Raw genomic sequence first — 22,368 nt, 5'->3', positions numbered from 1 at the left:
AAGTTGTTTCAGCTGCTGTGGATGGAACAGAAGTCCATAGAGATGTAGTAGATTCCATTTGAGTTACTGTTGTGGATTCCAATGAAGTTGTGGTTGGTATACCTTGCGTGGAGGATGGAATATCAGATGTAGACGTAATTTGTGTCGTGTCTCCTAATGTGGACCCAACATGAGTAGAGGAAGCCATTTCTGTAGTTTCTGATGATGGTGTGGAAGGGATATTTGATGCTGTAGAAGATGCAATTGGTGTTGATTCAGCAAATGTAGTCGATGGATCTTCTGAAGTTGAGGAAAATTGTGTTGTCTCTGAAGATGTGGATGGAATATTTGACTGAGTCGTTTCCAGTGGTGTTGTGACGAACAATGTTGTACTTTCAGTTGCCAATGTGGACACTTTTGAAGTTGATTCAGCAGCTGTGGATGGAACAGAAGTCCATAGAGATATAGTAGATTCCGTTTGAGTTACTGTTGTGGATTCCAATGAAGTTGTGGTTGGTATAACGTGTGAGGAGGACGGAATATCAGATGTAGATGTAATTGGTGTCGTGTCTCCTAATGTGGAATCAACACGAGTTGAGGAAGCCATTTCTGTAGTTTCTGATGATGGTGTGGAAGGGATATTTGATGCTGTAGAAGATGCAATTGGTGTTGATTCAGCAAAAGTAGTTGTTGGATCTTCTGAAGTTGAGGAAAATTGTGTTGTCTCTGAAGATGTGGCTGGAATATTTGACTGAGTCGTTTCCAGTGGTGTTGTGACGAACAATGTTGTACTTTCAGTTGCCAATGTGGACACTTTTGAAGTTGATTCAGCAGCTGTGGATGGAACAGAAGTCCATAGAGATGTAGTAGATTCCGTTTGAGTTACTGTTGTGGATTCCAATGAAGTTGTGGTTGGTATAACGTGTGAGGAGGACGGAATATCAGATGTAGATGTAATTAGTGTCGTGTCTCCTAATGTGGAACCAACACGAGTTGAGGAAGCCATTTCTGTAGTTTCTGATGATGGTGTGGAAGGGATATTTGATGCTGTAGAAGATGCAATTGGTGTTGATTCAGCAAAAGTAGTTGTTGGATCTTCTGAAGTTGAGGAAAATTGTGTTGTCTCTGAAGATGTGGATGGAATATTTGACTGAGTCGTTTCCAGTGGTGTTGTGACGAAATATGTTGTGCTTTCAGTTGCCAATGAGGACACTATTGAAGTTGGTTCAGCAGCTGTGGATGGAACAGAAGTCCATAGAGATGTAGTAGATTCCGTTTGAGTTACTGTTGTCGATTCCAATGAAGTTGTGGTTGGTATAACTTGCGTGGAGGATGGAATATCAGATGTAGACGTAATTTGTGTCGTGTCTCCTAATGTGGACCCAACAGGAGTAGAGGAAGCCATTTCTGTAGTTTCTGATGATGGTGTGGAAGGGAAATTTGACAGGGTAGAAGAGGCAATTGGTGTTGATTCAGCAGATGTAGTCGATGGAATTTCGGAAGTTGAGGATAATTGTGTTGTCTCTGAAGATGTGGATGGAATATATGACTGAGTCGTTTCCAGTGGTGTTGTGACGAACAATGTTGTACTTTCAGTTGCCAATGTGGACACTATTGAAGTTGTTTCAGCAGCTGTGGATGGAACAGAAGTCCATAGAGATGTAGTAGATCCCGTTTGAGTTACTGTTGTGGATTCCAATGAAGTTGTGGTTGGTATAACTTGCGTGGAGGATGGAATATCAGATGTAGACGTAATTTGTGTCGTGTCTCCTAATGTGGACCCAACAGGAGTAGAGGAATCCATTTCTGTAGTTTCTGATGATGGTGTGGAAGGGATATTTGATGCTGTAGAAGATGCAATTGGTGTTGATTCAGCAAAAGTAGTTGTTGGATCTTTTGAAGTTGAGGAAAATTGTGTTGTCTCTGAAGATGTGGATGGAATATTTGACTGAGTCGTTGTCAGTGGTGTTGTGATGAACAATGTTGTACTTTCAGTTGCCAATGTGGACACTTTTGAAGTTGATTCAGCAGTTGTGGATGGAACAGAAGTCCATAGAGATGTAGTAGATTCCGTTTGAGTTACTGTTGTGGATTCCAATGAAATTGTGGTTGGTATAACTTGCGTGGAGGATGGAATATCAGATGTAGACGTAATTTGTGTCGTGTCTCCTAATGTGGACCCAACAGGAGTAGAGGAAGTCATTTCTGTAGTTTCTGATGATGGTGAGGAAGGGATATTTGACAGGGTAGAAGAGGCAATTGGTGTTGATTCAGCAGATGTAGTCGATGGAATTTCTGAAGTTGAGGAAAATTGTGTTGTCTCTGAAGATGTGGATGGAATATTTGACTGAGTCGTTTCCAGTGGTGTTGTGACGAACAATGTTGTACTTTCAGTTGACAATGTGGACACTTTGGACGTTGATTCAGCAGCTGTGGATTGAACAAAAGTCCATAGAGATGTAGTAGATTCGGTTTGAGTTACTGTTGTGGATTCCAATGAAGTTGTGGTTGGTATAACCTGTGAGGAGGACGGAATATCAGATGTAGATGTAATTAGTGTCGTGTCTCCTAATGTGGACCCAACAGGATTAGAGGAAGTCATTTCTGTAGTTTCTGATGATGGTGTGGAAGGGATATTTGACAGGGTAGAAGAGGCAATTGGTGTTGATTCAGCAAATGTAGTCGATGGATCTTCTAAAGTTGAGGAAAATTGTGTTGTCTCTGAAGATGTGGATGGAATATTTGACTGAGTCGTTTCCAGAGGTGGTGTAACAGACAATGTTGTACTTTCAGTTGCCAATGTGGACACTATTGAAGTTGTTTCAGCAGCTGTGGATGGAAGAGAAGTCCATAGAGATGTAGTAGGTTCCGTTTGAACTACTGTTGCGGATTCCAATGAAGTTGTGGTTGGTATAATTTGCGTGGAGGATGGAATATCAGATGTAGACGTAATTTGTGTCGTGTCTCCTAATGTGGACCCAACACGAGTTGAGGAAATAATATCTGTAGTTTCTGATGATGGTGAGGAAGCGATATTTGACAGGGTAGAAGATGCAATTGGTGTTGATTCAGCAAAAGTAGTTGATGGATCATCTGAAGTGGAGGATAATTGTGTTGTCTCTGAAGATGTTGATGGAATATTTGACTGAGTCGTTTCCAGTGGTGTTGTGACGAAAAATTGTGTACTTTCAGTTGCCAATGTGGACACTTTTGAAATTGTTTCAGCAGCTGTCGATGGTACAGAAGTCCATAGAGATGTAGTAGATTCCGTTTGAGTTGCTGTTGTGGATTCCAATGAAGTTGTGGTTGGTATAACTTGTGAGGAGGATGGAATATCAGATGTAGACGTAATTAGTGTCGTGTCTCCTAATGTGGACCCAACAGGAGTAGGGGAAGCCATGTTTGTAGTTTCTGATGATAGTGTGGAAGGGATATTTGATGCTGTAGAAGATGCAATTGGTGTTGATTCAGCAAATGTAGTCGATGGAACTCCTGAAGATGATGAAAATTGTGTTGTCTCTGAAGATGTGGATGGAATATTTGACTGGGTCGTTTCCAGTGGTGTTGTGACGAACAATGTTGTACTTTCAGTTGCCAATGTGGACACTATTGAAGTTGTTTCAGCAGCTGTGGATGGAACAGAAGTCCATAGAGATGTAGTAGATTCCGTTTGAGTTACTGTTGTGGATTCCAATGAACTTGTGGTTGGTATAACTTGCGTGGAGGATGGAATATCAGATGTAGACGTAATTTGTGTCGTGTCTCCTAATGTGGACCCAACAGGAGTAGAGGAAGCCATTTCTGTAGTTTCTGATGATGGTGTAGAAGGGATATTTGATGCTGAAGAAGATGCAATTGGTGTTGATTCAACCGATGTAGTCGATGGATCTTCTGAAGTTGAAGAAAATTGTGTTGTCTCTGAAGATGTGGATGGAATATTTGACTGAGTCGTTTCCGGTGGTGTTGTAACAGACAATGTTGTACTTTCAGTTGCCAATGTGGACACTATTGAAGTTGTTTCAGCAGCTGTGGATGGAAAAGAAGTCCATAGAGATGAAGTAGATTCCATTTTAGTTACAGTTGTGGATTCCAATGAAGCTGTGGTTGGTATAACTTGTGAGGACAGAATGTCAGATGTAGATATAATTAGTGTCGTGTCTCCTAATGTGGAAACAACACGCGTTGAGGAAATAATATCTGTAGTTTCTGATGATGGTGAGGAAGCGATATTTGACAAGCTAGAAGATGCAATTGCTGTTGATTTAGCAAAAGTAGTCGATTGAACATCTGAAGTTGAGGAAAATTGTGTTGTATCTGAAGATCTTGATGGAATATTTGACTGAGTCGTTTCCAGTGGTGTTGTGACGAAAAATGGTGTACTTTCAGTTGCCAATGTTGACACTATTGAAGTTGTTTCAGCAGCTGTGGATGGTACAGAAGTCCATAGAGATGTAGTAGATTCCGTTTGAGTTACTGTTGTGGATTCCAATGAAATTGTGGTTGGTATAACTTGCGTGGAGGATGGAATATCAGATGTAGACGTAATTTGTGTCGTGTCTCCTAATGTGGACCCAACAGGAGTTGAGGAAGCCATTCCTGTAGTTTCTGATGATGGTGTGGAAGGGAAATTTGATGCTGTAGAAGATGAAATTGGTGTTGATTCAGCAAATGTAGTCGATGGATCTTCTGAAGTTGAGGAAAATTGTGTTGTCTCTGAAGATGTGGATGGAATAATTGACTGAGTCGTTTCCAGTGGTGTAGTGACGAACAATGTTGTACTTTCCGTTGCTAACGTGGACACTATTGAAGTTGTTTCAGCAGCTGTGGATGGAACAGAAGTCCATGGAGATGTATTAGATTCCATTTGAGTTACTGTTGTGGATTCTAATTGAGCTGTGGTTGGTATAACTTGTGAGGAGGATGGAAAATCAGATGTAGACGTAAATTGTGACGTGTCTACGAATGTGGACCCAACAGGAGTTGTGGAAATAATATCTGTAGTTTTTGATGATGGTGAGGAAGCGATATTTGACAGGGTAGAAAATGCAATTGCTGTTGATTCAGCAAAAGTAGTCGATGGAACGTCTGAAGTTGAAGAAAATTGTGTTGTCTCTGAAGATGTGGATGGAATAATTGACTGAGTCGTTTCCAGTGGTGTTGTCACAAACAATGTTGTACTTTCAGATGCCAATGTGGACACTATTGCAGTTGTTTCAGCAGCTGTGGATAGAACAGAAGTCCATAGAGACGTAGTAGATTCCGTTTGAGTTACTGTTGTGGATTCCCATGAAATTGTGGTTGGTATAACTTGCGTGGCGGATGGAATATCAGATGTAGATGTAATTTGTGTCGTGTCTCCTAATGTGGACCAAACAGGAGTAGAGGAAGTCATTTCTGTAGTTTCTGATGATGGTGTGGAAGGGATATTTGATGTGGTAGCAGATGCAATTGGTGTTGATTCAACAGATGTAGTTGATGGATCTTCTGAAGTTGAGGAAAATTGTGTTGTCTCTGAAGATGTGGATGGAATATTTGACTGTGTAGTGGCTGCTGGTGATGTGATAAACAATGTTGTACTTTCTCTCGCCAATGTGGATATAATTGAAGTTGTTTCAGCAGCTGTGGACGGAACAGAAGGCCATACAGATGGAGTAGACTCCGTTTGAGTTACTGTTGTGGATTCCAATGAAGTTGTGGTTGGTATGACTTGCGTGGAGGATGGAATATCAGATGTAGACGTAATTTGTGTCGTGTCTCCTAATGTGGCCCCAACAGGAGTAGAGGAAGTCATTTCTGTAGTTTCTGATGATGGTGTGGAAGGGATATTTGATGCTGTAGAAGATGTAATTGCTGTTGATTCAGCAGATGTAGTTGATGGAACTTCTGAAGTTGAGGAAAATTGTGTTGTCTCTGAAGATGTTGATGAAATATTTGACAGTGTAGTGGCTACTGGTGTTGTGACAAACAATGTTGTACTTTCCGTTGCCAATGTGGACACTAATGAAGTTGTTTCAGCAGCTGTGGAAGGAACATAAGTCCATGGAGATGTAGTAGATTCAGTTTGAGTTACTGTTGTGGATTCTATTGAAGTTGTGTTTGGCATAACTTGTGAGGAGGACGGAATATCAGATGTAGACGTAATTTGTGTCGTGTCTCCTAATGTGGACCCAACAGGAGTTGAGGAAATAATATCTGTCATTTCCGATGATGGTGACGAAGCGATATTTAACAGGGTAGAAGATGCAATTGGTCTTGATTCAGCAGATGTAGTTGATGGAACTTCTGAAGTTGAAGAAAATTGTGTTGTCTCTGAAGATGTTGATGCTGTTGATTAGAAAGACGTTTCAAATAAGACTTTCACATTGTGTTTAAAGCTAAAATTACTTGAAAACAGTTGATAAAAAGTGAGTTCTGAACATAACTTTAATTTAATTGGCCCTCATAAATGACAATTTCTGCTTAAAGTTATTCAATGACCCCACATAACCTTTGTTATTCACATCAAACATTTAGATTACAAAGCCCCAACAGTTATTCCAGGATATTCAGGTTAATGACAATATAAATTGGACTTAATTCTGGAATATCTTGTTCGGAGAAACAACGTCATTATTCGTAATCCTTTTCTTCTGAGCCAGCTGCTTTACAAATTGAGCTTTTTTCTACTTTTGAAAAAAAATATTTTTCGCGTGCTCCACACGATTTATCAATGACTCTTGTCCATAATGTAACCATTGCTTTAAGTGATCGCAACCTGATAATGAGACTAAGCGAAGTCTAAATTGATCCAGATTATGCCATATATATTTACAATTTATCTTTTGCAGTGGCCTACACTAATCTAGAAGGACGATTTATTCAAAGATTAGCTGCTATTTCATTTCACCCATTCGTTGTTATAGAAAATAACCTCTAATTTCAGTTAACTGTGGCCCTTACATTAAACAAATCCTGATTATATGTGGATCACAATTTACTGACATGGCATATCATCAATTTAAATAATACAAAAAATGTTACCAAATCATAAAACTCAGGGATTAGCCATTTGCCTTTGTAGAGCTGAATTACTGAATTAAAAATAAACCTTTTTTGCTGAAATTAAACTATTCGTATACACAGACCAAAGCCACAGTCATAAAATCTAAATAAATATGTTTTACAGTCACCAATTTACAATATTTATTGTAAAAGAAAAGAACAGATATTAGACACTGAAATTTGTTGTTTAAGTTCTGTCCCAAATGCATAACTTTAGACAAATGAAAAAAAGGCCCAATCAGACTCATCTTTGAGGATTGTATCTCATTTTAATTTCACAAATATTGAAGTTCAATAAAAGTTTTTAAAAATTCACATATGCGCATTGTGATTTCATGAAAAAATTCACGTAATTACAAGCTAAGCAGCATATAAAAGTAACCTTCATCACAATCTCTTGTTTTTTGCAATACAAATTTAAGAAACCTCTGCTCAGTCAGTGCTTGGCCAGGTATTGATCACGTTTAAGCGTTATGGCTTGAGCAGTGACGTAATAACAACATACGTATGAGCAGTAAACATTCAATGGTGTTCAATAAATATACGCTATATATTAAAGAGTGAAAATGTAATACTAAATTGAGTGAAATTGATTATTCGTTATCAGCTTGTGTGCAGGTGCTAAGAGGATTGTTACATCATATAACTGGAAGAGATTGTGATAACTTAGGGTCGGGGATGATGATAATGGCAGTGGAGTATATGCTCCTTATGGCGGTACCCCGGGGTACCAAATCATACAAAATAGGCCGAGGCAATTAAATATAATATTTCTGGGACACAATTTTTTCCAGGGGTGTACTGAACTCCGCGACTGGGGTACCAATTAATCCGAAACCAGTGCTACTCCGCGATGTCGAAACGTCAAACAGCATAAAAATCCGTTCTCGGAAAATTCAACTTTGAATAGTGCATCGTGTACAGCTCGTCGAGATGAGTCGATTGCCGCATCGCTGAACATAAACGGACTGAAAATGACTGCATCACGGACATTATGCGAGAGCCGGGGCACGATGGTACCCCGGGGTACCGCCATAAGGTTCATATACTCCACTGCCATTATCATCATCCCCGTCCCTAAGTTATCACAATCTCTTCAAGTTCTATGATGTAACAATCCTCTTAGTGCAAGCGTTCTAGAGTTGTTACAGTTATTTTTTTGACAACTTCACATTGTATATCCAACTCCAAATAGTAACATTGTAGACTTAAAACTTTCGGGACTGCATGGAATTCTTATTTCTTGGATCTTTCGGTAAAGTCATGTAGATAGATAACAAAAATCAAAATGAAAGGCAAAAAACCCACGACGTTTCGATCGCGGTTTTCTCTAAAGGGCCATGAAAGTTCGTTCTCACTATATATTTAGTTACATGTTAAAGACATTGCTGGTGATACCCTTTTTAAACTCTACATAACATTTGCATGACCATGAATGATGAATATGCAGATATATACTTGACAATGACACTGAGATTCATAAATACACTCATAGCGTAGCTCTGAATAGCTTAGACCCTGTTTTCCATTATGCCTTGCTGTTCTGTTCTAATCAAGGGTTGCTTTGTTTATCATTGTGAGCCTAATCTAAAGCAGGTAACCTCTATCCCAGTGGGTAATTCTACAGCAGCACTTAACTGGAGCCGCACAAACCATTGAAGATGCATATACCTAATGTACTAGTGGAAAATAAAATACTTTACTGTTTGCAACTGCGGCTACGGACATTAAATGATGAACCATATAACTTCGCACCTCCCCCAAAAATAAATTTGAAGGCAATGCACGAGCAATTCACCGACTCTCAAAGCAACTGATGGCTAAATCACTCAGAACTAAATCTAAAATCGTTGCTCTGCATTGGCCATACACGATTCCTGTGTTTGATCTACCACGAAGCTCATGGTCCACCATAAATCGCATCCACTGCACAAACCATGGCAGACGCGGATACCTGATGCACAAATGGGAATGTCAAAACTCTCTGGCAGTCTGCGACTGTGGTCATCCAGAACAGACCACATACAACGTATAACGACGCAATGCCCCGATCCACAAATACGAAGGAGACATAACAGCGATATACACTCCGCTGTTCCTGATGCGGTTATCTGGCTTGATCGCCTGCAAGTTAAATCGTAGTTGTTGCTCTCCATCTACATCAGCCATGCGAAAGAAAAAGAAGGCCATACAAAATGATCATCTGTAAAATATGCATGGTCTAAATGTGACTGCATTTCAAGATGTAGAAAACCGTGAGCTCTCTCTTATATTTAATCGTTTTTCTTATACTAAATGTCTATTCTTGTCATTTTATATTAACTAAAATTCGATTTCCAGTGCGCAAACATTTCACACCAGGTTCGGGGAAAACCATCCGGTGTCCCTTTTGTAGTTCACTTCAGTTTCCACTAAAAATTTATCCCGTGTGAAAAACCAAAAGTATTTATTTTTTAAGTTTGAGTGCACTATATTCTTGGCTCTTTCGGTAAAGTCACGTAGAAGGGAAACAATAAAACAATATAAAACATGTTTCATATATATTTTAATTGTTTTATTGTTTCCCTTCTACGTGACTTTACCGAAAGAACCAAGAATATGAATCCCTGCAGTCACGAAAGCTTTAAATCAAAATTTGAGTGCACTATTTAATCACATGTCTATCTCATATAATTTGTGTGTGCACCTTGTTTTATGATCGCATTTTATAAGCATTATTTAATAAATTATGTGAATGTATTTTTAATGTTTCTGATATGTATTCCATAGTTTTACTCTTAAATTTAAATCAGACTTATCTTTGATATTAAATTCTGGTTTAGCTCTAAATGTCAGAACTACATTGTACTGCTGCTATCTTTTGACCCAGGCCACTTGTTGCCTCATCTTATGAAATAAAGTCGCTGATGATGGGCATATTGTTAATATAGGTTATCTACACAAATGTACATATACAGTACGCAACATTTACAATTATCAACCTAATCATTTGTGATTAATCCACTGCTGGATGAAGGCCTCCCTAAGCCTTTGCCACCCCTCACAATCATCCAATGTGACGATTCATCTCACACCCACTCGCGCGCTGAATTCATTGATCCATCTCTTCTGTGTGTCCTCTCCTTTAGATGATACACCATCATTAGTCTAGACCACCAGCCATCATCCATTTTTAGCACATGTCCCTGCTCAAGCCAACTTACTTATATGATATTGACCGTAATTTGTTTTACCCTTTTTTCTTACTTTTGCAGAGTATGGAAATAAAATTAAGATCAGATTACATGTGGGTGCATATGCCTACATGGTGCGTGACTGCGTATCGCCACCGGCTCTAGCTCCTAAGATTCCTCACGGTGAGCCACATGTCCAGCTCCCTTGCCAGCCCCTGTTCATAGGCTTCTCCATTCATTATTTCCCCGTTCTTTTTCTCCGAATAATGCATTACAAGCTGACCAGTTTCTTCAGTTATTTTATAAAATAATAAATCAACGCTATTCATCTCGCCATTAAATCTGTTCCCACTCCAATTATTTCTCATATCTCTATTTTCAGAACTTTACTTGTCTGCATCTCCGAGCACGGTTCGCACTTCTCCGATTAGCACGTTTGGCTATGCGCGGTTCGAAAGAAGTTCAAAATATGTACACACATACGTCTGAGGTTTCATCACTGGTAGCTAGATCCCGGCGCAATTACTGGCCTCTGGATTATTTTCTTTTGAAGATCATCCATGCCAACTTTCCATTTTTTTACTGTACTTATCACTAATCTTCTTCACAATTCTCCCCATTCCGGTACTGTCCCTTTGATCTTCAAATTTGCTGCTGTTACCCCGCTGCTTAAGAAGCCCTGGCCTTGATCCGTCGCATCTCAAATCTGCCTTATCTCTCCAAGGTCCTAGAGTGTGCAGTCGTCATGCAGCTCCAACACTACTTGCTTGTCAGTGATCTAATAAATCCTTTCATTCTGGTTTCATGCCTCGAGTACGGAAACAGCCCTGGTGAAGGTTATGAATTATGTGTTGGTTGCTGCAAATACAGGCCTACCTAGCATTCTTGTCCATTGGGAATTGAGTGCTTAGTTTGACACTGTCGATCATCCCCGTCCTGCTCGAGCGATCGGGAGGCTGCATGGGGATTTCTGGCATTGCCTTCCACTGGTTCACTTTCCACCTTTTTGATCGAAAGCAGTTTGTCAGCCTTGGAGGGCAATGATCTGAACCACGTTCTGTTCCCTTTGGTGTGCCTCAGGACTTTCTCATCGGCCCACTGCTGTTTAGTTTAATTATATATGACCCCACTTGGCCATATGTTGCGCAAACTCGGTCTTAGCTTCCATTGTCATGCTGATGACATTCAAATTTACATCCCCAATCCAAAGACACTAAAAAAATAAAATGTCTTTTCATCTCGGAAAGCCTCTCTGAGTTTCAGGAAACGTTTGCCGGGGGTCTTGCTACATTTGGGTGTTTGGCCAATTACATGAACGAGAGTGTGGGCCTGTGGCAAGCAACCAGCGTGCCCGAGAGAAACCCCATACACATGCAAGCACCGCTTAACATGCAAAGATCCACACAGTGAGATTCAATCAACAGTTGTGCAGCCACCTCCTGGCCATCAAAGACCCCAAGCCTACAACATCTGGTAGTCGGTGGCTTTCTTTCATTCAAATAATAAATGTAAATCTCGTCATTCATACAATTGCCTCTTAAAACGTTGTACAATATTTGCAGAAAGAAGGGACTAATCCTCGAACAAGGTTTGCTAAGGGGCCGTCATTAAATGACGTCACGCGATTTTGGACGATTTTTGACCCCCCCCCCCAAAAAAAAGCTTAAAATCGCTTTAAACTATTGTCATTGTATTGCGTATTTAATGTGCTGCTGCACTCTGATGTTGTAGAAGAAAACATTTACTAAAAAGTCTATTTAATTAAATAGAACGTATTGTCTATATTTATTTTAAGTTGCGCATTTTGATGTGGCGTCACATTTCTCAACAGAAATATATAGAATAAAAAAATCACCAAAAGGTACTGTATGCAAACAAATGAATACATACAAGCAGGGTCTCAATTATAGAACAATAATATACAGAGTATCGTTATGGCCTACATATTTTTATATACGGGTAAAAAAAACATCCGTAGCTATTTCACTAAAAGTGAGTCGGGAGATCGGAGAGGGGGCCCCAAAGTCGTATCTTGCATGGCGCTGTTGAAACAGGCCGTTGAGTCCACTGCATACAGGACAAAATGATTTTTGTTATCATGTTGACCTGGGCGAACTCTCAGCTCCTACACCAGCCATGAGCGTCAAATCCATTGAGCGACGCCCCACGCAAGCCAAAAAAGTTAGTTTAACACGTAGGCTTTCGTGACCAATATTATCCATGATAACGTTTTTTGAGTTAGATTGCGTAAATGTGTCGTTAAACCTGCCACCACCCGACACAGCCAATTAGTAATGTTTGTCACGTCGGCAACAAATGCCAATTCGTTACCAGTGTTGGAGAGTAAACCCACAACATTTACTATTATGGACGAGCCAAGGCACCTGAGCCAGTAAGTTGCTCACATGTCTAAGAGTGGCAATCGACTTTGACGTCTTCAACCAAATAAAACCCCTGAAGCACTATCTTAGTGATCAAATGGATACAGGTATAAGAGAATGTTTTAACTGAGATTGGAACTATAAAACGGAATTGATCTGACGAGTGTGTCGTGGGAGTGTATTCCGGACTGTGGGAGTTGCGAAAGTCAGCGCTTATCCACCCACACTTTTGCACTTTATGTTGGGTGGAGTGAGCCACTCTAGGCCAGATGAAAGAAGCGGCTCGGGAAAGGGATTAGGTAGAAATAAGAGGGTAACGATAAGCAGGGTCCAGTCCATACAGAATGTTGTAAACAGTAAGTGCGACTTTAAACTTGACTTGAGAGTGAATGGGAAGGCTATGAAGGGAACACAATATGGGGAGTAATGTGATGATGCTTATAACAGCAGCATTTTGAACATACTGAATATGGTGGATGGAAACTCAGGAAGACGATATACGAATGAGAATGACAGTAATGATGATATTAAGACGTGATTTATTGTTTCAGCAGCAGGGTTGGAAACATAATTTGTAATGTGACTCAACCCTGCTGCCTTAATCCTATAATAATTCAAATTTATCATGCGCATTCAATCCTGGGATCCCAATGCACAATGCATGGAAAGCAGGAAACAAAACCAGGACAACCGACCAAACTAAAGAGGTAACGTTCAGTTTAAAGAGATGGGTTTTCAAATCAGACTTAAATATGAGATCGGGAACATTCCGGGTAATTTGGTCCCTAGGATAAACGTTTGCCTTTGACTTGTCCGATTTGAGTATTGATATCACAGTTTAAAATGTCTCCAATTTCAAATGACCATTTTGTTGTAATAAAACTCATTATGCGTCGCCCTGGAGCATGCTGCGTTGGAGCAAATATAATCAGAACTCCATGCTGTGCCTCCCAATAAAAATACCTTTTAATGAAAAAGCTTGGCCATAGAAGAAGACCCTGACGATGATGCAGGCAGTAATTAGAATGAAACTGGCACTATTTGGACACACATGTAGGATGGACAACGTGAAAATTACGAGTGTGTTGTTCGGGAAAAAAAGGAGCAGGAAAGAGTAGAGCAGCTAACAGAGAATGGCTCGACGACGACGACATAAGAAGAAGATTGGTACCAGAAAGATGTGGCCACTACTTGAACATGTTGGCACAAGACAGAGGGAAGTGGAAACAAATCACGAAATGTGCAGGGGACACCTACGGGCTACCTGCCCATGAATCGTGATGATGATTGGCTTTCCAGACCAACATCAAGCAGAATTAGTTTAACACACACAAACTCTGGACTGGTCTTGACTTTCTAGATCTCATCAGCAGTCACGGCTTGTTAACCGACATGCTGCCTGATTATGGCTCTCTATTCAACGCTAAAGGCAATGCCATAACACAAACGGAGTATGCGTTGCTATGGAAAATTATGGGTACATGCAAATATAAACAACACTCTATGTCTACACATAGCACAAATTTATTCCATAAGGCTCCCGAATTTCCAGAACAATATTACCAAGCAGCATTTTTTTAAAGCAAGGAAACACTGGACCGGTTTTGACATTTTGGGTCTGTATGTACAGTATGTACAGTACGACAAACATGTAGTTTAATAATGGAGTATTGTAAGATGTGTTGTCTGTGCAGATTATTTAATTCGATGAAGTATGATAGGTAACGCCTTTGCACTGATTCACTACACTGCCCATAATATCAAATGTATGTATGCAGAACTTGTTTCGCACACTACGCAGCCAAACATGCTTAGCAGTCAGGATTTGCAGTCAGGATCGTTGCATTACCAGATGTCATTGGAAACCCTGAAGCAAGATTTATAAAGGGAAGTAACTAATAGCTTCCGACAGTGGTACTGTAGTCATTGTGCCAACCCTGAAGGGATGATTGGCTTATTCAATGTTCGATCACGATTCGCTTTTCTGAATTCTGATTGTTAAGTCAATTGATCTGTCAGCCAGATTGTTGCTAAAAGTAGATTTATAATAAACGTAGTAAATTACTGATCATGTTACAAGATCCAATACCAAAATAATCCTACTTTACTCAACCACATCGATTTTCCACCAAATCAGTATTTTTTTAACCTACATTTGCATAACCAAACCGATTTCTATCATAACTCATTAAAAAAAACACATTAATAATATCGTCCTAAATATTCTGGTTAAACGGTTAATATTGCACACGTTGCATACATGCATCTTTAAGTGCCTCAGGAATCCAAGTAACATTTGCGGCCGACTTACCTGTAGTAGTTGCAGTTTCCATATGTACAACAAGAAGTGTCAATATGATGGCGTTCCTCTTAAGAGGCTGCATCATCGGTTATTTTCTGAGTATAATTTTTGCTGCTTTAAAGGACATTCAGCCCCAATTGAAGGAAGGCCAGAATCTAGTTTTTTTCTTTCCTTTTGCAGAGAGGATTGAAAATCCTGAAGGTTCGGCTGGCCGGTATTCTTGAGGGCAAAATAAAGAAACGCCATGCATTTAGACAGATTACAACAACAATCTACATTAAACACAAATATATGGCAAAAGTAGCGATGGTGATATGAAAATTCGCATTTCTGTTTCACGGAAATCATAAAAAGCGCTCTCAATGTCCTTCTGATCACCCGTTACTTTGGCAATTATTCTACTTTATCAATAAACTTACATAATACAAAAAATTACGGGATAACAACTTGCTATACATTCCCACTGTAAATATATATTGTTTCCATTTTGGTTACAGATTAATAAATATTAACCAACATCAACATCTATCCTAGAAGTTATACTACATAAACATTACGATTTAATGAATGGAGATAATCTCGCCAGGTTGGCATAGAGCGCATACTTCTAATCATCAACACCATCGATAGCTATTGCGTTCGTTCACACATTGACAAAACTTAACTGTTTTCTCAGCAGCCTCTTCTGATAGTGATGAGGACTGGATACAACTCGGAAAATCTTCGACCCAAGAAGCAAAGGCAATGATTATTTTATCTCAGCCAACCAAAACAGAACACGGAATCGTAATGCTAAATTATACTGCAATTTTTTACTTTCAAAGGAGAAAAAAACCCTTCCAAGTCGATTTATTAACATGCAGGTGACAGCCTCTTCTCGTGTGACTAAATACTCAAGTGCAACTGCAGTAGGTATATTTAGAACCCTCCTTATATGTGCTACGTCACACTGACGTTTTTTTACCACCTGCAGATTGCACTTCTGCTTACAAAGAAAATTGCAGACACTGCCAGTTAAGTTGCAACACATTTTAAACAAATACTCAATATAGCAATGTTATTTTCTTTGTTAAATTGTCCAACTTTTTTCGTTAACGATAGCAGTTCCACATATTTTACACACTTCAATAGGATATTTAAGGCCAAAAAACAACATTACAATGTCGTATTGAGGTTTATGAGTGTAGAATTGCGCTCCGTGAATAGTCAGCATTATCTGCAGTATTTAAGAAATTTAAAACAGTTTAGGCAAAATGTTGCTTTGAACAGATTTGTTATCTTGAATTAAAAATGTGCTCAAATCGCTATGATCATTCCCAAAAGTTTAAAATATTTGTAAATTGAATTAAGTCAAAAGTCTTAGGCATTTTTAAACAGGGTACTGAACTAGGATGGGTAAGTCAATCCTATTCTTAGCTCTTTCGGTAAAGTCACGTTGAAGGGAAGCAATAAAATAATAAAATGTATATAAAACAATAAAAATTCTCACGACGTTTCGACCATAACACAAACGGTCGTCATCAGGTGTGTCGGTTTGCATAAAGTTATGTATTTTTAAACGGTTTATTTATTTATTTATAAAAAAAAACGTTAGCGCCACGCGCAGCGATTTGGAAGTTTATTTAGAAAGATTCGATAAACCATTTCAGGTCTTAATTGATTGTTCACGCTTACAGTGGCTTTCAGACAGCATACATTACATTTTTCGTCTCCCCCCTCCTCTTTTCAGAACATAGATGGACTCAAAATTTAAGTCAATCCTATTTAAGGAGGGGTTTGCGCATGTGAGAAAACCAGAGTGCCGGAAAAAAGAAAACTCAGATTACTTTGTGCTTTGAAATTGCATTCTGACTATATTAGCAACGAAATGGAAATGTTACTGTTTTTTTTAAACAAACATTGGTTAAAATGTCATTTTATCAGAACACAAATCAGACACACAGACACCATCGCAAAATAGAATTAAAATAACGTGTGCCTTTGTTTACTTTGTAAAGAATTATATATTCGGTCGGTATTCGGAGACAGGGGACGACTCAGGCGCCAGGAGGAACCACAGACAAGCACCAGCACCAATGATTGCCCAAGCTCTCTGGCCCTTTATATATTAAGCTGTTATCGGACAATGAATGAGTGCTGACATAAGGGGAGGAAACCGGAACACCCAGAGAAAAGCCACGTGTGCGAGGGGGGAATCCTGTCGGCTACAATTCTTATAAACGGGGAATGCTGCAAAGATGAAAACTAAATCGGAGCACTCATGATCTCACCACAATGGGTAAAGGTGAAATGTACTCTGTAAAGCTCTGCTGTCCTACAGTATTCGTGTTATACATCCATACAGTATATTCAGATTGACTATAAGTGGAAACACGTTTTCAAAGTCAGACGAGTTCACGGGCCACTTGTCGGTGATAAAAAAAAATAACAACAACGTACAGCTTAAATAATTCCTGTGAAACGCTTCAACGTAAGAACTGTGCCATCTGGTGGCCTAGAAGTGCTCTCGTCCTATCGTCACGCAACAAACAGGGTGGGTGGATGGATTTGGGAGGCGATTTCCTCTGAACTCCACGAAATCCTGTGGGAAACGGTGGCGCAGTTTGGTTAGCGCTGTAGCGAACTTCAGGAGGCAAAAAAGAACCCCCCCCCATGACCGACTCTGCGCGGGGAGGTCTTCATCCAGCAGTAGAGTGACAAAGGGCTGGATTTATTTTGTTTGTATGTATGTATAGTTACTGTATACTGTGTTGAATACGAAAAACACGTGTTTAATGCAACATTACTTAGATACGTTAGCACAGTACAGTACTATGAAATACAGGACTGTAGTTGTTTGTAATGTTAACACGGTAACATTGCATGTTATAAGGACATTGAAAGTAAATTAAATAATAGCATACGACGTTTCGATTACCGAAATAACCAAAGAGTAATTCCTGCAGTCACACAAGCTCCAAATCAAGATTGAAAGTAAGTACACAAGTGTACTGTAATTATTTGCATGTCTGCAATTACAAGAAGTATATTACAACACTTGACACGAAACAGCTGTAACATGTAATCAAACATTCTGTTTGGCCAGGAAAGCCCGACTTAGATTATAACTTTTTTTATATTTGCCCGGATGCATTTTGAGTGTTTTGGGGGTTTGAAGCCCACACGAAGTAAATACGAAACGTTGGGCCAACGTTGGTCCCGCGGTTACAACCTAAAGCGAACGTCCGCTCAACGTTGAGCAATGTGCACACGCACGGGAGGAGAGGACGCTCCACTTGTGCTGCGCTGCATCTTGGTTGTTGTTGTTGTTTGACTTGCATTCCACTGGGATTTTTGCACACAGCGTTGGTGTACGGTGCTATTTCAGGAATATTTTGATGTTTTTTCCTGGGTTTTCTGTTTGCACAGTCACATAATCACTTTAAGATGTTTTCTTGTTTTTGTTTGTTGCGGTTGCACCCGATTCAAGAGCTGAATGGCTCACAGGGCTATACCAAATAAATGAAACTGAAAACTGAATCTTGTTGGCACTTTGTCGCCCAGTCGGTTTGATTGGGTATCCGCACACGAAGTTAGTTGCGTCTCATTGTGAACCACCAACCTTGCCCGCCAAGTCAGGCCTGGGGACCGCTGTGAGAAGTGGGCCATCTGGTGGCCGCATCGATTTAATTACAAAATGTTAATTTCCCGTCATGAAGAATCTGAGTATAAAAATAAATACGCAGACAATGCGCCTCCTTCCGATACCTGTCCCTTCACCTCCGCAATTTTTTTTTATACAAATCTGATCACCCACACAGCCTTGTATGAGTGCATAATTTCAGCAGCATTGGTCCAATACAAGCAAACGTTGCACCAGTTCAGCTGTTTGGCTTAGCTTCACTAAATCACTTCATTGGCCAGACCTGGCGCTACATTGCAATTGTAATACGGGAGTGTAAATTTTTACTGTATTGTATCAAAATGTAAAATGTGATTGGAATCTCAGCTAAAGGAAGCTGCTGTAATTATAATTGCCCACAGATTTCCCCCAAGTCAACAGATCGTGTGTGTGCACCACCATACACATTTACATATATGTTGAACTTTTTTCGCACCGTACATATCCAACCGTGCTAATCGGAGATGTGGGACATCCATGCATACATAAACCAGTGAATGGCCGATCACACCTTATAGTTGTTATTTAAGCCAGCAGTCATACTGAAAATGTATTCACAGCGATATGGCAGTGGGTGTTGAGAGGGTTTATGATGGATAATGTCCAGTTATGCATTACATATATTCATCTATTAATATACGTGCACACAAGTGTAGGGGCATAGCGCATGCTGCTGGCACAAAAGGGTAACTGCGGTGTACAGCAGTACTGACGTCAGCAGGCCATGATAGACACGAGAGGGGCACATCTAGGGGGGAAAGGTCACAGAGGGGGAGGGGCATCGGGAAGCCTCGGGAACCCGCTGGTAGGTTCCAGTGAGGGGGCGTGGCCAGGGCGGAGCAAGGCCACGCTGAGAGTATAAGAGGGGCCCCTGTGAGGGACCTCGTGGCTGTTATTGGAGTGGGATCCCCGTTGTGCTGCTCAAGTCCATCGTCGCCATTCTTCTTGTCTTCGTTGCCATCGTCGCTGTCGTCTTCACTCGATATTGCGTTGCTAGATAGTTGTTGGCTGTCTCCATTCAGCGCTGTGAATGTTCGACGGTTAGAGTTGTGTGTAGGCTAGCAACAGTTACAGTGTGTACCCACGTAGGGTGTGTATTATCCCGATGGTATTCGTTAATTAAAAGAAGTGCCCCCAAGTCTTAACGTCTCTGAGTTAGTCACTACACAAGTAAGAATCATAATAAAGGTTTTTTTGGGTTAGATCGCATTATTTATAAATGTGTCGTAACCCTCCACCACCCGACACGGCCAAACAGTAAAAAATGTGTCACCTTTACAAAAGACAAATAGTTCACTACTTTAGCCCACCGGTGTGTTGAAGAGTGAATCAACATTTAAAATTTTGAGTACGACGTTTCGCTGGTAAATACATCCAGCATCATCAAGCAATTTGCCAGAATGGTGAGGCCCTCCGCTTGCTCCCGGTCTTAAATAGAGCAGCAGGGTGACGTCATAATTTAACCCAATCTGATGCAGTGATTCGAGGCACAGAGGGGGAGGGTATTGTAATTATATAATAGATTGGTCATCATTAAATTGTTGTTCATTGGTATTTGTTTCCCCTATAAGGAATTGTAATTGTAATATATTTTATTTAATAATACGCTTCCAGGCCGCACAGCCTGTAGCTGTCAGAGCGATTAAAGTTATTTGTATTTCTCTCAATTTCAATGGATTCTCTAATTAGTCTTGGCCAGTAATAATTAGTTTTACACAGCACTTCAACATTATAAAAATTAATTGAGTGTCCTTGTTGACAAGCATGCTCTGCCACTGCCGACAGTTGTGTTTGAGAGAATTTAATATTTCTTTGGTGTTCTTTTAGTCTTACGCTGATGTTACATCACGTCTGACCAATTTAGCATCTGCCACATAAACAATTAATCCAATATACACCTTCTGTTAGTAATTTAGGCAATTCGTCTTTAGTGCAAGATACTAGTTTTTGAATTTTGTGTACTGTATCAAATCTTACTTTAATATTTTGCTTTTGCAAAACACGGGCTAATTTGTCAGTTACTCCTGAGATATATGGTATTTTAATTGTTTGAACAATATGATCGTAGCCGATGCATTACTATTAGTTTTTGGGGTTTGGCCACGTGGTCGTTTTATGCCAACATTCTTGTCATTAACCCTCCACCACCTGACAAAGATTGTCACGTTAATAAAGGCATTAATTTATACGTGACAACATTGATCAAGTTCATCGGAGGCTTAAATCTTTTAACGTCTAAAGTTGACATCAATATGTTGCGTTTCGCTCAAAACTGATTGAATCTTCATCAGGTGGAGTGTACACGGGAATCGATTTGGGCTAAGTCGGCTATATCTACGCTTTGGCAGTTGGTGATGGAAAAAGCCTCGGGCGATCGATTTTTCCCAACAATCTCCTGTCGACTCGCCGGGCAGACCATGATCCTAAGCAGTGGCTCGTCACTTCAACAGATGGGGGACCATAGCCCCAGTGACGTGTCGACACGTGGGCCTTGTCTTGATATCTGGTAGGAATCAGACCGGCATGGACAGACGGCCGGTCTCATTAAAACGGAATATCTCTGGATTGAAAATTTAGTGTGTGCAAACCATTACGCCACAGCAGCTCCTGACGTTTCCGACTTGGCAGGGGTTAAATGTAAAGTTCAATGCGAGACAGTTCTACAAGTGTAGAAACCCGGTAACCGTGTTTCTCTCTGATGCTGTTACCGATGATACAGAAAGACGATGTTAATAACCCCTATTCCACTCAGTCAACTCTGGCCATTTCCTCACCTTATCTGTTATAGCATCAATGATGTTGCACACAATATAAATGGAGTACATTGTAATTTGTTCATACGAAGAGCACTAAACTGGTGCTACTCTTTGGGCCAGTGCAATTAGGGTTAGTGACTATTTAGTGAGAGTAAGCAATGCAACCGCAACTACAGTTTGACCATCTGATTATCCGGCTGCTTTCCAACGTTATCCGCTGGTCCCGGGCCAATTCGGCGAAACCGGCAACACTGCTCCAAAGGCTATGAGAAAAAAGTAGATGTGTTATATATTATATACAATACATTATACACTACATATCATTGAAACAATTAAAATAATGCACGTATATACATCAGCCCATGTAGAGTCTTCGAGATTGGAGTGGTTAGCAAGCTACATTAAATAAAGTATTTTTTTTTAAAGTAGGATGTTTATTTTTGTCTATTTGTATGTTTAGTTATGCAGATTTCATATATTTAAACACGACAAAAAAACACAACACCTACAAACGTAAAGTCATACAAAATATAAAACAATACGCTATTTAAAATAATAATGATGCTTCGTGATTATCCGGCGTTTTTGAAAATCCAGCGCACCCCAACCCGAAGCCACCGAATCATCGATCATCTACTGCAGTGGTTCTTCTTAACATGGGGTGCACGCACCCCTTAAGGGTGCGTGATGTACTTTCTAGGGTTGCGAAAAATGGCCAGATTTTTTGTTTGAAGGTAGATCATCGAAAAACACAAATTCAGCACGTGCACGTAAGCACTACTACTTTGTTTCATCAAACCCTTTGTATTTATAAACATTATACATTGGGAACCTCAGGTGTTGCAAGGGTTGCAGGTCTCTCCTATTTTATTGCAGCATGCATGATGAGTAACACACGGTGGCGCGCTTGTACAAAGAAGCACGAAGTGATTTCCCAACGGCACCTAAAATTATTTGTTTATGACACTGCTGCTGCTGCTGGCAGTGATGCACTCAGCACAATGAACAGCAACAAAAAAACAACACGTACGTCAAAATAACGCTGTGTTAAAATGAACAAAAAATATATAATGGG

The 22,368-nt window shown here is 40.0% G+C and overlaps 1 protein-coding gene across 1 annotated transcript; it reads right to left on the bottom strand.

Moving 5' to 3' along the window:
* Positions 1–8: 8 nt before the first annotated feature.
* On the bottom strand, positions 9–15,848 carry LOC116946816 (uncharacterized). The gene is made up of 3 exons (XM_076070182.1): positions 14,886–15,848; positions 165–6,303; positions 9–15 (listed from the first exon to the last, which is right to left on the bottom strand). The coding sequence occupies exons 1-3, from the start codon at positions 14,959–14,961 to the stop codon at positions 9–11; spliced, it is 6,222 nt and encodes a 2,073-aa protein (XP_075926297.1). The 5' UTR covers positions 14,962–15,848.
* Positions 15,849–22,368: the final 6,520 nt, after the last annotated feature.

Source organism: Petromyzon marinus, chromosome 28 (genome assembly GCF_048934315.1).
Source record: "Petromyzon marinus isolate PM22_M1 ecotype Great Lakes invasive population chromosome 28, UKy_Petmar_22M1.pri1.0, whole genome shotgun sequence".
In the NCBI taxonomy this organism is placed as follows: Eukaryota; Metazoa; Chordata; class Hyperoartia; order Petromyzontiformes; family Petromyzontidae; genus Petromyzon; species Petromyzon marinus.
The sequence above is the reverse complement of the archived record's forward strand: the minus strand, read 5'-3'. Positions and strand labels throughout refer to the sequence as shown.